This window comes from Centroberyx gerrardi, chromosome 20 (genome assembly GCF_048128805.1).
Source record: "Centroberyx gerrardi isolate f3 chromosome 20, fCenGer3.hap1.cur.20231027, whole genome shotgun sequence".
Classification (NCBI taxonomy): domain Eukaryota; kingdom Metazoa; phylum Chordata; class Actinopteri; order Beryciformes; family Berycidae; genus Centroberyx; species Centroberyx gerrardi.
This window is the reverse complement of record NC_136016.1, coordinates 4625447-4643918: the sequence shown is the minus strand read 5'-3', so window position 1 is coordinate 4643918 and position 18472 is coordinate 4625447. Positions and strand designations below refer to the sequence as shown.

Sequence of the window (18472 nt, the reverse complement as noted above, 5' to 3'; positions counted from 1 at the left end):
TGAACAGATTTCCATGAAATCTGGTGGACAGATCGGCCTTGGGCCAAGGAACAATTGATTTGATTCTGGTGGTGATCCAGATCTGGGATTTCTGCCATTAGATGATTAGCATTTTTTTTTAGCCATAACTATGAAATTAACAGAGATAGAGACTTAATTCTAAATCCCAAGGGGAGGTTTGCAGGGCCAAGAAATCAATTTAACTTAAAATTTAAGTGATAGGAATGGTCACTTTGGGTGTAACAGCAAGTTGGAGGATTGTTCAGTGTTGGAGGAGGTTTGCGCTCTGAGTGCCTTCTGGTTTTGAAGTTTGATCTGTTAGAGGCAAGGCTGGTTGCCACATGGATGCGGAGTTGGGTGAATGGTGGACATGGACAATGAGTTCTCAGATTCTGGGATGTTCTAAGTGGATTTTAACAATAAAAATTTACATTTTGAGTGCTTATTTCTCACATCTGTTTATGCTCAAAGAGGAAGCCATCACATCAGAACCCGTCTTCAACCAGATGCTTCTTGCTGCACAGTATGGGATCAAGATTTCCTCCAGGGTTTTGAATGGGCCACATTTGAACGCTGGCATTCACAGTAGAGAGAGACAGGAAAGACTGAGGAAGAGAGAGAGAGAGAGAGAGAGAGAGAGAGAGAGAGAGAGAGAGAGAGAGAGAGAGAGAGAGAGAGAGAGAGAGATGACATACGCCAAAGGTCCCAGGCCAGATTCAGACCCAACATGACGCAACGACATGGTTTGCGCTTTGGGCAACTGAGCCGCCGGGACGCATCGACAGCGACACCTCGAGGCCGACCGGCGCTACCCTACCTTCCTCCTCTTCACTCCTTCCCCTCCATCTCCCTTCTTCTCCCCCCTTTTCCTCTGTCCTCCTGTTCTGCGGTTGTGTAATTGAGATTCAGGCCCACAGATGGATATGCCATGGATGCTGGCTCCGACATCAGCGTTACACGTCCGGCTATCTCGTGGAACCGGAGACATGAGAAGAATCCCTCGGCTTCAAGGCGCCCGCATCGCCGAGGCAATTAGAGCAATCGGCCGCCTTGAGAAGTGAGAACGGGGCTTCAGTCAGACGACGGTAATTGCAGTTTTCATGCACGGGCCCCCGCTCCCTTTTGTAATGCTGTGACAACCTCACAGGTTCAGCCAACCCAAACTTGTGTCTAATTAAATTGCATCGGCAATTTGCATAATTGAATATTTACGTTATCGTAATGCATTCCCCCCTTTTCTGCAATAGACATCTGTTTGTGTTTGCGGAGACTCGCATTTGTCGGGGCGTTTGACTCTTACGTGTATACCAACAAACATTTGTACATGACAGGTGTTTGGAAGTAAACCTGTTGCATGCACAAACCTGCCAAAATGTTTGTTTTTTTTCCAGATATAGCGTCATGTTTGCACAGCGTGCGCATATGAATGTGGCACAAAGTAAAAGTCACAGAAGTTGCATTGCAAATGTTTTAAGAATCGGGTTGATGAGAAAATGCAGGAACACGTCAGCTATCATTTTCGTGCTAAGAGGCAGATTTCATTCATGATAATAATAGTGGGAATGGAAAGACATCTGGACAGCATTGTAAAAACTCCAGAAGCACAGGTTGCAATGCAGCCCCCCCTCCATGAATCAGTACCCAAAAAATATTATCTATGGACCCAGAGCCACATCGATGGATCCCACCAGCAATCTGCAAACATCTGCAGTGAGCCGACCTGGAAGAGACCCAGCAGCACCAGCAGAACCAGCACTGGCCCGCAGACAGCTTCACAGACAGGTACACACCGAGGGTGATATCAAACACCTGGTATCAAACACAGGATATTAAAGCCTTGTGCGGGGAGCGCTTTCCTGACTGGTTGGCTGGCTCTCTGACTGATATCTGATTGGTTGGCTCGCTGGCTGGCTAGGCAAAACCGGAGACCGCAGCTCCCTTCAGAACCACTACAGCTGCCATCCAAGTGCCTGCCGTTTGTTGTTCTACCTAACACTCCCTGTAATTAGGCAGATTCAGGGCTGCCAGTGCTCTACACGCAAGATTCAACACACATACATATGTGCGCGTGCACACGTCAACCTGCCAGCGAGTTTCACTCCCTGCTTGTCATTCCTTGTCACATCTCCCCATCTGGCTGAGCAGGCCTTCTGCAGGACAGGACAGGAAGATATTTTTTCATAAACAGCGGAAGAAAAAGCCAGAAATAAGGAGACAGGAGTAGAAAATCACCCCATGTTGAGGAGGGTGTCACAGATTTGTCACGAAGGCGTTTGGAGCTTGTTAAGCAACATAAATATGGTTTAAAAGCTTTAAAAAAAAACAACTTTTGCTGACCTCCAAATTTGCGTTTAACTACACGTCATTACTAAATATGCTTTTTACAGAATGTGCCACCTGGCAGTGATGCCGTTGATCACAACGCTTTGCTGCTCACTGCTCCAGATACGGCTGACTTCAAAGCGCGAGAACAAAAGCAGGCAAGAGCCCCGTGTCCCAAATGTGAGGAACGCTACCAATTTCACAGCGCTAATAGATTCCCATGCATTTGTTTGAAAAATAAACCAGCGAAAGGACAAAAGAGACCTAATCCTGTTTCATAAGCACTATTCATAAACTTGCATAAAAAAAAAAAAATCCTCGACTTCACGGAGAGCAGTGCGAGGGATTCGCTCTCCGTTTTTCACCTCCCCATCACCAAAGTGATTAAATTCATTAAAATCTCTTCAAGTAATTGCGGCTCATCTATGCCAGAGTAAATATTCAATTAATAGCGACATTTTAATAACTGTGATTCCTTCAATCCGCCGCACATAACCTTGATGCATGTCTCCCTGTCATTAATTAATATTTCTCTTCGAAGGTCAATTTAATTTCCTTTAACTATTCATTAGCCCGCTATACAGGCCAGCACAAAAACCCATTAAAAGGATAGTTCATCTCGCTCTCCATCCCGCCTTGCTTTCCTCTCTCCCAATCTCTTCTTTTTGCTCTCTCTCTTGTGCCGTCTGTGTGTGTGTGTGTGTGTGTGTGTGTGTGTGTGTGTGTGGGAGGACGGGGGTGTGTGTGTGTGTGTGTGTGTGTGTGTGGGGGGGGGGGGTTGGAGTGTGTGTTAATCTTTTCTCTTTCCTTTCCTCCCGGGCAGAAAGCAGGTTTAGGCTTTCTGTGTTGTGGTGGCGAGAGAGGGGCTGAGCGGAGCTGTACCGAGCCGAGTGGAAGCTCTTTACCGGTCTCCGTTGCGTGTTTGGCCAAGGCTGACTGGCTGCCAAACAGCCAGAGACAGAGCGGGGATGAATCAGCACTGACAAGGTGAAGCCAGCTTCGTGTTCGCCGGCTGACAGCTCAGGTGCTCAGAGAGATGGAGACACAACAGATTACATTTAGGGCTGCTGCAGAGAGAGAGAGAGAGAGAGAGAGAGAGAGAAGGAAAGAGTCCAAAATCGCTTTTTGGACGGCGCAAACTTTTCTCTGTGATAAATGAGAAAGTTGTACTTGGGTTTGTATGGGCGTCGCCCAATGAATGTGTGATGATTCTTAAGCCTGCCAACCATGCTGTGCAGAAGCAAGCCAATAAACAAAACAAGTGTATTTGCTGTTTCTTTGTTGTCATAGAAATCTGGGGGAGAGTACGGATTGGGTTTTGGTGGTCCATTCATTTGCGATATCTCGACACAACTGATTTGAGCTGTGAAGCCTGTTATCTACCTAGGTAGGGTACTGAAGTGGCCATCTGCTATTGGATGATCTTTGGTGCCAGGTGATGTCACCTTCTAGAGTACAACAGGTGGTGGCATCACCTGGCACAAAAGATCAGCCAATAGCAGATGGCCACTTCAGTACCTACTTTTCACCATTAGATGTCAGGCTTTACACAGATTTGGGTTTGGGATTTAGCCACTCTTTCAACTTGAAATGATGCATCTCAACACTGTGTTCAGGCATTTTCAAAATTACACTGATTGGCCCAAGAGGGGGCGCTACAATTACATGTCAAACTTGAAAATGTTAATATCCAGTCAGTGAAGTACATTTCAAAAGGTCCAGCCTACTGACTTTCTTCATTTATACCTGTCCCACACAGCGAACAACCACAACGTGACATATCTGTTACTGATTGGCCCAGAGAAGGACGGCATCATCCATGGGTGAAGACATCTTTACTGTTGCCTTGTATCAAAATATCTGACGAGAGTGTTGTTCCTTAATGTTTGAGCTTCAACCCTTCAACATAGCACAGTGCTCTTTGTCTCTCTCTCTCTCCCCCTCTCTCCCTCTGATCCATCCTAACTGCAATGAAATTGTGCTGTTGTGAGTGATGTCCTTTCTCAGGCCATGGGGCAGTGCTTCTCAAAGTGGAGTCCTTGAGGGGGCTCCAGGGGATCCCTAGCAAAATGAGGAATCGTTTAATTTCATTGTAATTTAATTCAGCAGAAATTATCCCAGCGAGAGAATGTATAAGAATGACTGTTCTAATCCTAGATTTCGCTCTCGCCACTTTTATCTCCTCCATGTACAGCGGAGACAGTTAAATCATCAATAACAAAACCCATATGGGTCCCTGGGACAAAATCGGATCAAATGGGGGTCCGGGGTCCTAATTGGGTCTATGTGGGGGTCCGTGAGATGAAAACATTCGAGGAGCCCTACTGTAGGGGGTAATCTGGATCGCCACCCGTGTGCGTTGGCACTGTCATTGCCCCAGGCTAACCCTGTACCCACCGCTGGCATGTAAACATAAACTAATCATAGCATTAATCTCACCATGCAACTGTGCGCTCTTGAAAGCGGCCCATCTGTGAAGGTTTCCCAATTAGCTGCTGTCATATGGCACAGGATGGAACAGATTTTTGATACATACTGTCCTTGATAAACTACTTTACAGAATAAGAAGAAGTAAAAAAACACACAATATTGTTATCTGCCATTAGGGTGCAGACTGTTTGTTACTGTCTTAAGATAAAGCTGAGGTTTTCTTTGTTCCAGTACATATTGCAGGTACTCAGAAGCAATGTGTGAGTTTGAATAGGTGAATTGTTCTGCATTTTATCTCCAGAAGGCTGTTCGCCCCCAGACAAATAGCCTAGTTTGTCTGCCAACAGAAACAGTGGAGCATCGATCAGGGACAGCAAACTGTACAATAGCGCGGGGAAAAAAAACACCACAACACACACAATAGCGAAGTATGGCAATAGCGCAAGGTTAACCCCGACACGTCTGAGATGCAACCGGCAACACAAAGACCGGTCAAAGCAGCGGCATCCATCAAGCAGACAAAAGAGGTGCGTCTCTTACCTTCCGTCCGCCTGTGTTCAGCTTTATGGGCGTGAGGAAGGGGTCAAAGATCATGTGGCTGGTCTCGATGTTGACGGGCGACTGCCTCTTCCCCACCGAGCACAGGTTCCAGGCTGAGTTTACCAGCCCCCAGAACGACGGCACTGCAACACACAAACGGACAAAAAAAAACAGGGGGGTTACCATCTGCACTGAAGAGATAGGCAATGCGTTCTATGGAGAGGTCGCGGAGTGACAGAGGGAGTTTGGGCTTCAGCAGTTTTTTATTTCGAACCTGCCAGCCTTACTGTAGGTGCTTTCGCAGTGGTGGAAATGTAATTAGTAGGGTTCGACCGATACAGGTTTTTGAAGACCGATATCGATACTTTTGTTAAACTGCCGATGGTTGATATTTTCTGCCATTTTCATACCAGAAAGTCCAAAAATTTACAAGGATTCTGTGTTTCTCGCTTAAGTTTTGGGGCAGCATTTAGACCATCATGTGACACTGAAACCCAGGACAATGATGATGATGATAAGAAGAATAATAATAATCATCAGAATCATCATTATGATCATCATAAACATATTCATGCATGTAGAATCTGATCAAAATGTTGCATTAGAATCAATTCAGGTTGAGAGCTTCCCATAGACAACCAGTGTAGTATTGATCATTTCTTCAATAAATATGTAATCAATCAAACGGCATCATATCCATCATATTGAAGGTGGATGATACTGACTGGCCCCATATATTATCAAACTGTTCTACTCAACTAAACCTTATACTTAACATGACCTACATTAAGGAATTCTCTTGCTCCTATGCTCTACTGTGTACAGCGTGTCATCATGCTACATCTGAGCCCTTTGCACTTACCGTGCACAGTATGACAATTCAAGGATTACGCCGACTACAACGCCACGGCAGTTGCCACTGCAACTCCTTATCAATGCTGCAGAAGGAGCCGGTCACCTTGCATGCTCCCTAGCATGGTTTAGATTTGAATCCGTTCCCTAGCCATTTTTGAAAGCTGCTCCATCACACAAGTCGTTTAATTCTGAACATCAGGTTCACACCCATATCATCCATCTTGAAGATAGCGAGGATTGCCAGACTTCGAGCTGCAGCGGGCAAGAAACCAAGATCAGAATCCCGTGCCTTTGTGGGCAAAATTAATCTGCGGTGACTTTTAGCATTTCGGTCACAATCTTCAGCTGAAAAGAGGAGATATTACAGCACCGTGGTTCCCTCTGAGAAAGGGAATATAATCAGCCTGTATAATCAGCTAACACATGTACTATAAGGCTGACAGGACAGGATGGCACAGTGAGAGAATGTCAGCACCGTGGGAGTGATAGGCATCTCAGCCAGTCATTTTCTTACATAAGACTTGGTTACCGGGGGCAAGCATTTATTTCCTTTGCAGGGTGGGAAGCGCGGTTTATCGCTCTCAACTCCAGTAGAGTAAGAGGCAGTTGAGCTACAATATGTGCGATAGCCTCAAGCGGCATTTTCCATTTAGGAACACGCTATTACGCATAAATGAGTCACTGGAATTGTGCTAAGCAAATTCCACCTTAAGAGATTTCCAACCAAAAAAAAGCAGAGATAATTTGAAAATATGCAAATTCATGATGAATCACGGGGAAGGCGACACCAGACAGTATGAGTTCACAGCTAAGGACTCGGCAAGTCGACAAGTCCTGCGAGAGTTTGTTTGCAGTGCTCACAGACAGAGAAGGCACTAAATCACTGCTCAAATAAAAGCATGGAGTCAATGGGAACAGGTGGCGATCTATCATCACCCTTTCTTCTATGCACACGGCCTTAGCTGGGGCTATGTGCAGATTTCATGGTGTTTCCCACACTTAAAAAAACATCTACAGAAACCATTAATCTAAAGTACAGCTGTTGTTAGTGTGCGCTAACACAATCCTGCTTTGACCTTATTTTACCTAACAAATCATAAAGCTTTCAACCATCTTTACAAGTTGAGTTGGCATTCATGTGAGTTACATCATTCATTTTGGGCACAAACTTTGCTGAAATTCTGGCAACTGTTAGTTTTAAATGTGAGATAATATGGGAAATGTGGAATAATTGAAAAAGTTGAGCTGATTTTTAATCCAATTGATTTACAGAAATGAAACTGTAATTGCTGGGGACTTTGTGATGCCGGCAGAACTTAAAAACAACATTTGCTAAACTCTCACAGATTAAGTAAGAAAAACTTCCAAGAGTAGGCATACCGTTTAAACGCTCTAATTAAAATGTCATTATTTTCTTCGAATACATTGCACTCCAATTTAATGTCATTTTGAGAGTTTGTTTATTGTTTGAACATTTTGTATCTTGAGAAAAAAAAGTTCCCACTTGTTACCATAGTGGAAACTATTATCAGTTTGACCCCTTTAACTCAGAAATAGAGATTTGTATATAGCTTCAAAAAAATATGATTATTGTTTACACTGTTTCTTTTATGAAACAGTATACAGTAGCGAGTGAAAGAATGACAGTGGAATGACATGTCAAAGGTCACAACCTGGATTGGAACCTGTGTCATAGTGAGTACATGGTATTCGCCTTCGCCCATTAACCACCACACCCTGGTAAATAGCTTTTTAATGCACAAGCAGACTTCTCATTGCATTTTATTATAAAGAGTTTCCCTGAAGCGCATCTATTATTCAACTGAACTCACATCAAGCAGAGTTAACACAGTACCTTTATACAGTGTTAAGATCAAAGTAATGCAATTTTATGGTCACTGCAACCACAGTTATGTATCAAATGAACTTGAAATAATTATCCCCTACTTAGCCCTTCTTTGATGGAATTATGGATAATGAGAAATATTACAGATACAGTATGGTGGCTGTGCTATAGACATAAGTCATGGTATAAGCTCTTGGTTACACAACACAAAGACAAGACTGTACAATCTCTATGCTAAGCCTCTGTCACTCTCTTCGCAGACTGCAGGAAAAAGCTTTGCTTAGTAATCCTGCTGAAGGTGTGAGTCCTTTCTGTGTGCTGTCAATACTTTGACTGCAACACAGCTGAAAAATAAATGTTGACAACATGCCACAGTAAAATGGTAAAAAGCTGATTTTATGAAATGTGCTTTAAAAACTTGACCTCAAATACGATTTCAGTCATTTTGCTGACTTTCATGTAATTTCAATGAGTGAGCAGGTAGAACTTGAATGGATAGAATGGTCATTCCCATTCAAATCAATGTTCTAGGACGGTTGGAGCGGTGGCCATTTTTATGTGAACCATTGGGCTAGCTTCCTTATAAACAGACTTACGGTAAGTCGCTGAGGTGAGAAGTTTTGCAGCAAGGACAAAATGGATTGCTAATATGCTAATGTTAAGTAGAAGAGCTAGAGAGAGAAGTACAGTCTTTGATAAAGCTACATTAACCTCATCGCTAACGTTAGCTTTCAGTTGAGTTTTGACAGTTTGCTAACAGACTCATCTGCAGTTCTCAAGCAAGTGTGACAGACTTTACAGCCTTAATGCCCAGACTTGCATCATCACCATCGCAATTAACCCTTAAAATTCCTTTATCGCCATTGTATGCTGTACTAGTTAAATTACCATAGCAAACAGTGGAAGGACCGTTCTATCTATTCAAGGCCAACCTGCTTCCAAGTACCTACAGTTTGATTACTTGTGTGTTTAAAAGAGTGAAAAACTATTTCTAGCTCGTGCTCCATGGGTTGAATTTGTTCAGAAATTGCCCTTGTTGTATTTAAAGGGGCATTAAGTAGCCTAACCTATGACGCTCATCAGAGGAGTAAGCTAGCTAATTAGAGCAGAGCTCTAACAGAAACGCCTGGTGAAGATGTAATATATCACCATGCTAAATGCTGGAATGATGATACTGCTTTGTCATTTGCTTTTTTGGCTTGAGAACGAGGCTTTTTAATCTTCGTAGCTGAAACGTGTTCGTACGTAGCACCGCCCTCCACCTTTGAGCAGTTGAAAATGGTGTTACATTGATCAACAACTCGTTTTGTGCTACAGGGCAGAAAAAAACTCTTACTTATTGCCCTTTAAAATAAGCCATATGACTGAGCAGAAGCCACTGAGGAGCCTCTCAGCAGGACAGGACTGTGCTAATAATGGGATGAGTGGAGTCGGACAAGCGTGGGCTAACAGGCAGTCTTGCACATTTGCACTTGAAGTTTTAGAAGCTGCTGCATGTCTGACAGCGCGCGCCTGGCCGCTGTGGTTTCTTCAGTCCATGTTCTCACAGTGCCGCAAGCCACCGCTTTAGCACATCGCACTGAAGCCAAAACCCAACAACCGCTGTTCATTTCGAACCCAGGATCCCTGCTGTCAACGGAAAATTACTCCCACAAAACTGCCTGGTGGGGACGCGAAGAAAAGAAAAGAAAAAAAGGGAGAGAATGAAAATACATTAGAGATTTGTCGAGTCATCACTTGTTAAAGGTAGCATTGAAATGGGCAGTAATATCTTTTGGGAGAGAGGGAGGGAAGGGGGAGAAAGAGTGAGAGAGAGAGAGAAAGAGAGACCCATTCTAATGCAAGATCCTTCATGGAAAAGACAGGAAATCCATGGCCGGAATGGGAATTGGAGTGTGAGGGAATCGATCCATTAAACCCGGGCCCATGTCGTAAATGTACACATAATTATTAGCCGCTGATAGATTCCCGAACGCGACTACAGCGGCAGGGGACATCACTCACCGCTGACAGAGGCACAACCTGCCCTGTCAATAATCTACAGAGACCCTCCTATAGCGGCGATACTCCTATATATCACTTAGTCCACTAGCGAGCATTAGAGACACTTTCATTTCTTATTGGCAAGCTGTAAAAGGAGACGGGGATATATGGTGTGGCCTTTTGCAGATGTCGGCCATAGTAGATGTGTTATGTACGAGTGAAAAGGGCAACAGAGGGCGGACGGGTGGGGGGGGGGGGGTGTTTCATGACCGGTCATTTAATTCCCCTTATTTCTCAAAGGGCCTTGACAATAGGGACAATAGGGATTTCACATGGTACATATTTATAGGGATGGGACAACATGCTTATCTCACGATTCAATACAACCACGATACAATGTAATAAATAAAAGTTCAATGACAACAAAGTCTGACTGTGCAGAATTATGTTTATTTCTGAGCCACAGATCGTTCTAGCAATGGCACTGGCTTGCTAGAATGTAAACAAGAATTTAAAAATGTCATTACAAAGTGCAAATCATATCATTTTGATGGAGAGCTTGTGAAACTGTGATGGTCAAGCGTCTCATTTGTGATTACTACAGCAGAATAAAATGTAGCTAATATTTTTTTCATTTTTCTGCCCCACGATACGTATTGTCACTGTTTTGCACTGTGATATAGTGAATTTCGATATATCGTCTCATCCCTAGTTATTTAGTCGCATCGCCAAACAGTGATAAAAATCTTTCCTCCTATTAAATCCTTCACTCCTTCCACCTTCTTATCCTCAAACCTGTCCTTCCTCTCTCTATCTAACAGTAGTTAGTATAGAGTATAAAGTTAAAGCAGCGCTAGTCAATTTCGCACAGTGACTGCAAGATGTAACTGTTTGAAATATAAAGATTTCAATACCCAGAAATCATGTAATGTGACAAGAGAGGAAGAGATCTCTTTGGACAGAGCCTCACTCACTGATGTTTAGGAGACATTGGATTGGATTTCGCTATTAATTTTCACTTCAGAAGTGTTCATATTCAACACCAAAATTTAGTGTGGGCAAATAGGTCAAATCTACCATGTCCCAGTGAGGCGGAATTCGTTATTTAAGCTGATATGACGGGTGTATTTTTACATAAAAATCCTGTCTAGTGTAGCTTTCAGCTCAGGCCTATAGGTGTGCGAGGCCGTGTGTGCAGACTAATTATGTGGCTGCCTTGGCCGGGTCTGAAGTGCACGCTGGGTCGTCCCTGTGGGCTTATTAGAGTTCAGGGTTGAGGTGAGGGTGGGATCCGAGTTCTGGGGAGACGCGCGCTGCACAATTAGGCCCTTCATTAATTACTTCCTCAGCCGCATATCTCACAGCTAGCCGTGTACTCATAAATCCAAAGCCTGGAGAGACGCAAGTTCTCATTATAGTGGGCAGCTCTGAAAATGCCAGCGTCAAAATGCATGATGGGACAGATGCGCAGATAGACCCTCAGGGGTTAAATTGGTGTGTGTGTGGAGGGTGGGGTGGGGTGGGGTGGGGATTCAAGATTTATCAATACCATAAACTTCACTAGAAAAATTAAGGGCAGGGCTCCCCGTCCAATATCCCAATTTAACCCAAATGCAAACAGACACACGATACTAAATGAGACACACACACACACACATCACGCACACGCACGCACGCACACACACACACACAAACACACAAAAGACATTGTTGCCGGCTGCAGAGGTATGCATTTCATTAAATAGGCCCTGGTGCAGAGATAGCCTTAATGAAATGTCTTTATTCTGTCAACTGGATATGGATGAAAAGTTAGAGTAATAGTCTTTGGGAAACAGGGGGGAATTGGAGAAATGCAAAGTGCATAGGCATGCACGCTCTTACGCACATACACACACACACTGTCTCTCTCACTCTCACGCCCTCTCTCTCTATCTCCCCCTCTCTCTCTCCCTAAGACCCAAATGCATTCCGTACATCAATTTCTTGGATGAGCATCAAGAAAGTATAAAAAGTGCCTTCCTTTGTAATTGCTGATGCGAAGCTGTGTTGCAACTTGGTCCGCAATGGGAGAGAGAGAGAGCGCGCGCTGAAGGAGACCTAACAGCTTGGGGATAAATGCTTACCTAAGCAGGTATGGAAAACAACATCTTAATGATAATGAATGTCTAAGAGCAGCATTGAGGAAAATGTCATATTCCGCCAGCTCTCGATTTGAAACACTGCCCCGGCGCTGCCGGTTCCATCTTGTTTACTCGCTGGGGGGGCATTTTAACAGACGTTTCAGCGTGGCTGTGAACAGGAGATGCGCTGTATATAAAGGCTCTGGACAGACACCAGGTGCAATAAATTCATGGAAAACTTGTCATCCATTTTTTTGGCACATTTGGAACTTGGCTATATTCAGAAACTGCACAGACTGTCATGATAAAAAAGATGCTTAATTCTTGAGCGACAAACATCTCAGAACATTGATTCTTAATGTTCTGAGATAGCAATCAAATGTATGGGGAGTGGGACACAACACACACACCTTTGTATTGCTATACTTGTGAGGACATTCCAATCCAAACCAAAAATACAATTGACCCTTTTGACTTGAATGAAAGGTATTAAAGTAATAATCCGCAAATAAATGTCTGTTTTGCTACTCTCTATACAGCGATTGATGCCATACAATAGTGAAATAGTCCTGGGAAAAACATTCCACACGGGAAGTGATCCGTTTTACATTTCTGGAAGCAGCAACAGCAGTTTGTTTGGGATAAACAGAAGAAGAACTGGGTAGTGAGCATGAGCAGTGATAGCCACCATGGCTGAACAGACAAAGAAAAGAGCTGTAGCCACCTACAGAAACTCAAACTACATCAACAGAAAATCCAAGGAAAAAGTAATTTGTTTATTAGATAGCTTTGGTAACTTGCCAACTTGACAGGTTAAGAGATTTTGGCAGGGAGGGGGGTCAAAACAAATCTGATTCCAGTCTCTGTAACTTTAGCTAAGCATGATGGACTTGTCTGTTACCTTCTGTGGTGTTCATACCAGTTAAGAACACATGAAGAAATAGCTGAGTATGAGCATCATTCCAGACTGTGGTTTGCCCTTAGTTCATTTTGTTATGCTAGGTGTTCCAAGCAGGAGGAACTGCTGGCTATCCGATGTCAACATCTGTCTCCTTATACCCATAAACCCTTGTGTTTTGGGGTGGTTTTGTGTAGTTGGTTCAGATTACGTTCTCACTCCTAACAAACCGCACCACAGTTCTCTTGTTAGAGGACTGACACTCGCATTTTCTTGGTGCGGTTATTTGGTGCCAGCTGAGTTCGAATGGCATTGTTCTCACCTGGCCAAAAAAACTGAACTAAAGGAATAAACGCTCCATCATGGTTGGCGTGAATGTGCCCAGAGAAATTGGACACCTTAACACCACTCCTACTACCTTAATATACTCTCTGAATGACAATATAAAGAGAGGTAGGTGTGAAGAGAATATGTGCCCGTGTGTTTGTGTTCTTTAGCCTTTTTCTCTTTACCTAACTCTAAATCTAATCCCTAAACCAGCCCTTTGCAGAAGGACATTTGATAGAAATACAAAAACACACACAAATGGCCACTGCGGCAGGTTAGGCACTGCAGTGTTGCAGTGGAGACTTTTAGCACCTGGCTCACAGGCTCATTACCACAGTTCATCAATGGACCCTTTTTATCAGGTGTAGCATTAGCGCTAATGGGGCTAACACTGGCGCTGCTGACGATTAGCAGAGCCGACTGTAAATCATTGAGCCGCCATTACAAGGAGGGTAACTACCTCAGGTGCTAAACACTTTTCACGATCCACATGTTGAGTGATGTTGAGTGGATGCACTTGAGACTGTGTGTGTGTGTGTGTGTGACAGAGAGGGAGAGATAGGGCCAGGGAGGAATGCAACAGTGTGTGTATTAATTGCAGACTGCAGAGTTTGTGTGAGAGCTGTCACTGCGAGTGTTCGTCTTGTGAGATGCTGCCTTCAAGTGATGTAGGAAATCGGGGAATTATGAGCTGAGCGCACATGAACGACTGAACAAAGAGGTAAATAGGTCAGGAAAAGTTAGGACTTTTTATTTTTTTTCATTTTTTGTAATACGATTTTCAGAGGTATGACGTTTAAGTGGCAAAGATCAGGGAAACAAGTGATGGAAAAAGTGATGTATGCATGCAACGTTTGCCTAAGAAATGAATTAAAACATCAATTACATGCCTGATGCGTGTTTTCTCCCCTTCGTTCTGTTGCTGCACTACAAAATAGCTCTGTTCTGCTTGATTTCAAACATAACAGCCACTAAAAAATTACTTTTGTTTCAGGGTCCACTTTGTTGTTATTATTTGAGACCAAATGCAAGTACTGAGTGAGGTAGCAGTAGTAGCTTAGGAGATGTACTTGAAGGCAGCACGAGTGCTAGTGTGCGTTCACGTACATGTGCGTTCATGTGCTTGTGTGTAGCAACAACAATGAGTGTGTGTTACGTGCGGTGGGGGGGGGGGGGGCGGGGGCGGGGGGGGTTCTCAGGGAAATGGTCAGTGACAGTGGGTCTTGTTTGTGCTTGTCCTGTGATGCCGGGGTAATCCTGCTGGCCCAGCACAGCGTGAGGGCCTCATTAGCGCTGCCCAGTCAACAGAACAATAAACATGCCAGTCAAGCTAACTCCTCCTGTCATGTTGTTAATGGTCTGGGATATACAACCTGGCGGCCAGCAGAGGCTTTCGCACTCCGGGGCGGAATAACAAATACGACGTCCCCCGGGGAGGGGAACCACGCGCACACAGATCCATCATGGGCTGGAGGGGTAGTGAATGGGGTAGTTGGGGGCGGGGGGGGGGCAATACTATAGAGGGGGAAGGAGGGGTGAAGTGCATCTTTTTTTCTGACCCAGGTGTTTTGTAAGCGGCCACATCATGGGGTGTGGGGGTTTGAGAAGAACTGCAAGGGGTGTTGACTGGAGCTTCGGGGGTTCGGGGTTGCACAAATGAGGGTGTCCCAACAGATTTCTCCATGAGTGAAGAAGGACTGGGGACTTTAAGCTGAGACTCTGCACTACACTAAACAGACTGAAAAGAGTGGATATATCATACACTGACCAACTGGTATTTGCATCATAGAGGCGCACACATTTGATGACCAGTGGATTTAGGGAACACACACTTGATGGTGAGTTGGATTTGGGGAACACACACTTGATGGTGAGTTGGATTTGGGGAACACACACTTAACCAGATGGATTCAGGGAACACAGACTTGATGGTGAGTGGGAAAACACACGTAACAACCAGTTGGATTTGGGGAACACACACTTAACAACCAGTTGGATTTAGGGAACATACACTTGACGGCGAGTTGGATTTGGGGAACACACGCATAACGACCAGCTGAATTTAGGGAACAGGGAACACACACTTTTTTTGTCTTGTTTTCCCATTAGTTGAGTACGAATATTTGTATGGCTTTGGTTGTATGTTGTTTTGGTTTCTTTGTCTCTCAAATGTACAAATTATTCTCAGTGTAAAACCCAAATGGATGTGGATAAATAATACTTAATCAAATAAATATACACAAAAAACACACACTGGGGATCACACACTTGATCACACACTTGACGTCCAGTTGGATTTAGGGAACACACACTTGATGTCCAGTTGGATTTAGGGAACACACACTTGATGTCCAGTTGGATTTAGGGAACACACACTTGATGTCCAGTTGGATTTAGGGAACACACACTTGATGCCCAGTTGGATGTAGGCAGCTCACACTTGATGACCAGTTGGATTTAGGCAACACACACTTGATGACCAGTTGCATTTGGGGAAAACACACTCCCAAGTTCTAACACAACTCAACCCTCCAATGTCACAAAAACATAAACTCTCACACTACTGCAACACAGAACTAAATCAAACATGGAGGTGGAGCATTTTTCTCTTCCACATTTGCTCTATCTTTTCCCTTGTCTGGTGCTCAACTCTCTTTGGCTATCACCAGTCTCCACTCAGATTTGATTTGTTGACCAGGTCACACTACAGGAGAACATCAAGACTTGCAGATGTGAGTTATAAAACTGTTTGAAATAATGGTGATTTATGTCCTGAACCCTCACACTCTACAAGATCAGGTTTGACTGCCACAAACTAGCTCTGATCTGATGAAAGCCAGCCGTGATGCCAAATCGTGGCTATAATCGGCCTAAAAGTCATGTAGTGTGTCCCCAGCCTTAGACAGAATCAGCAGCGTGAGCTGCCTTGAATGGGAATCATGCAATTTACCATGTAAGCAGAGGCTGGCAGTGAAAACCTGACAAAATATTGATGCAATGAGTTACTGCAGTCAAACTCCCCAACACTTCTCACACTACATTAGCGACTTGTCCTTATCTGAGTTCTAATACGGCTAAATAGTCTTATCCCTCAAAGACAGAGACAGCGAGACAGAGAGAGGCAGAGAGAGAGAGAGAGAGAGTGTGTCAGTCATTTGGCGTGTTAATTACTGGCAGATCTTTGAGGGCAGACTCCAGACTCCATTTGGAAGCCCGACCCCCGACTGATAGCCACCTTGCGACTCACGGCAAATGTACTTTCATCCCCGGGAGTTTGTGCGGCGCTCACTCTGCCCCCATAGAGACTAAAGACAGGTACGCGCCGCGAAAACAACGGTAGTAATTACCTCAAGGTAAAAAGACCCATGGTTTTGCCAATCTGTCCTGGGGATAATCTGTTTTTTGCAGATAGCTACCGTGCAAAGTCGTTTGAGTTAAATAGGCGGACGTCTCGCAGGGGTAACCAGACATAATGGGCAAAATGCTTAATGGTCCCGCTTAAAAGGAGTTTGCGATATTAACTTTAGCGTACCACGAGGGCGGCGGGCTTACATGCCAGAAGTGAGTAAAACAACGTCGGCGGTGCAGCGGTAGAACGAGGAGCGGCCGGCTTTTCTTCCAATTTCCCCACGTCTTTGTGGCTCCATTTCCATCACGGTGGGGTGCTCCGGCCTTCCCCGCAGTCCATGTCATTACATTTTATTGTGGTCTGCCGGAGTACGTGTCGGGCATGGCCAAGTAACGTACGTGGGGCTTTATATGTGGGCTTCGAAAATCCCTGGGAGAAATGTCTCTCTCTAGTCTGCTCTTCGTCTAGCCAGCACTTGGCCTCCTAGTCTATATGGACAAGGAAGGAATATGATTAAAACACACAGCGACACTGACTCCAGTCCCTTGGGTGGAGTGAGGAGGGGGGGGGGGGGGGGGGGGGAGTCTCAAAATGTACATCTCTTGTAGAAAGCAAATGAGAAACGCCAGGAATAGAGCCAGCATTAATAAGCAGGGGTAAAGAAGCTTACAGCTCAGTGACTCCGCGCTCACTTCTGTATTTACGTTTTCGCTTTGCCCCATTGTTCCCGTCTGAATGATGTCCTCCTCTCCACCGTCCCCGGAGCGGGTTGTCGGCGGCGGCGAAAAAAATCCGGGGGCATTCAAACCCAATTCAATAGCGGCCGGATCGTCTCTCTCTCTCTCAACCCGCCGAGAGTCTCACCCGGTGAACAATCGGAGTCGCGGCGCTCTCTCTCTCTCCGCGGGTTTGGCAAAGCACCACTGTTTCTGAAAGGATGCTGATAAGTCGGCGCTGAAGTTCACCGCATTTCATTTGGCGATACTCTGAGAAGCCGGGCGAGGACAGGCCCCCGAATAACAAAAGGAATTTTGAAAATGTGGCTATTGATTGAAGGGGGCCGGTTCCACGCTAATGAATCCATTCCTTCTTTTTTTTTTTTTTTTTTTTCACACCTCCCTCTCAACCCATGAGCCAAGAATGAAGCTGAATTTCAAAAAAGACTTTTACACTGAAAAAGAGAGAATTACTAGTACTAATCTCTTGGCTAAGCGCCCGATAAGGCCCGGTAATAGAAATCATTGTGTCCGCTTTCATGTCCCCAAAAAAGGGACTTCAATGGCGACAGACAATGATGGTCCATATGCTTCTTCTTTTTAGACTCATTTCAGAGGGGAAATATTAATAAGGGCCTCTCCTTTGACTCTGTCCACCAGTGAGTGTTTTTTTTTTTTTTTTTTGAAGCGGAACGCCAGCAGAGTGACAGCATCTTTCAACATTGCTCTTCTCTCTTTCTCTCTCTCTCTTTCCCACACCCACACACACTCACACATACACACGCTGTCCCTGCTAATGAGGGGATGGAGGGTATTAGAGCTGAAAGCCCGGGCTGCTCAATGTTGTCACTGGTATTAGAGACCTCTTCCCTCCCGGCAGTGACATGACAATGATGTTTCACACACACACCTCTTACGGGATGTGGGTGCGAACAGCCGAATAATAAGAATGTGATACGTTATTGAGCTCTGTAGGGAGATTGTGTTTGTGCACAGGGAGGTCAAAGGTCAAGGGAGGGAGCTGGTAGGGATTCAGCATCTGGCTCAAGAACCTGGGACCTCTGGGTGAAGGGATCCAGGTGCATC

General features: G+C 44.7%; 1 protein-coding gene across 1 annotated transcript in view; it reads right to left on the bottom strand.

The window, feature by feature from the left end:
* ca10a (carbonic anhydrase Xa) overlaps positions 1 to 18472 on the bottom strand; it is a 161586-nt gene that overhangs the window by 84339 nt on the left and 58775 nt on the right. The window contains exon 3 of the mRNA XM_071922925.2: positions 5293 to 5435. Within this exon, the coding sequence (XP_071779026.1) occupies positions 5293 to 5435 (143 nt within the window). The remainder of the gene's footprint in view (positions 1 to 5292; positions 5436 to 18472) is intronic.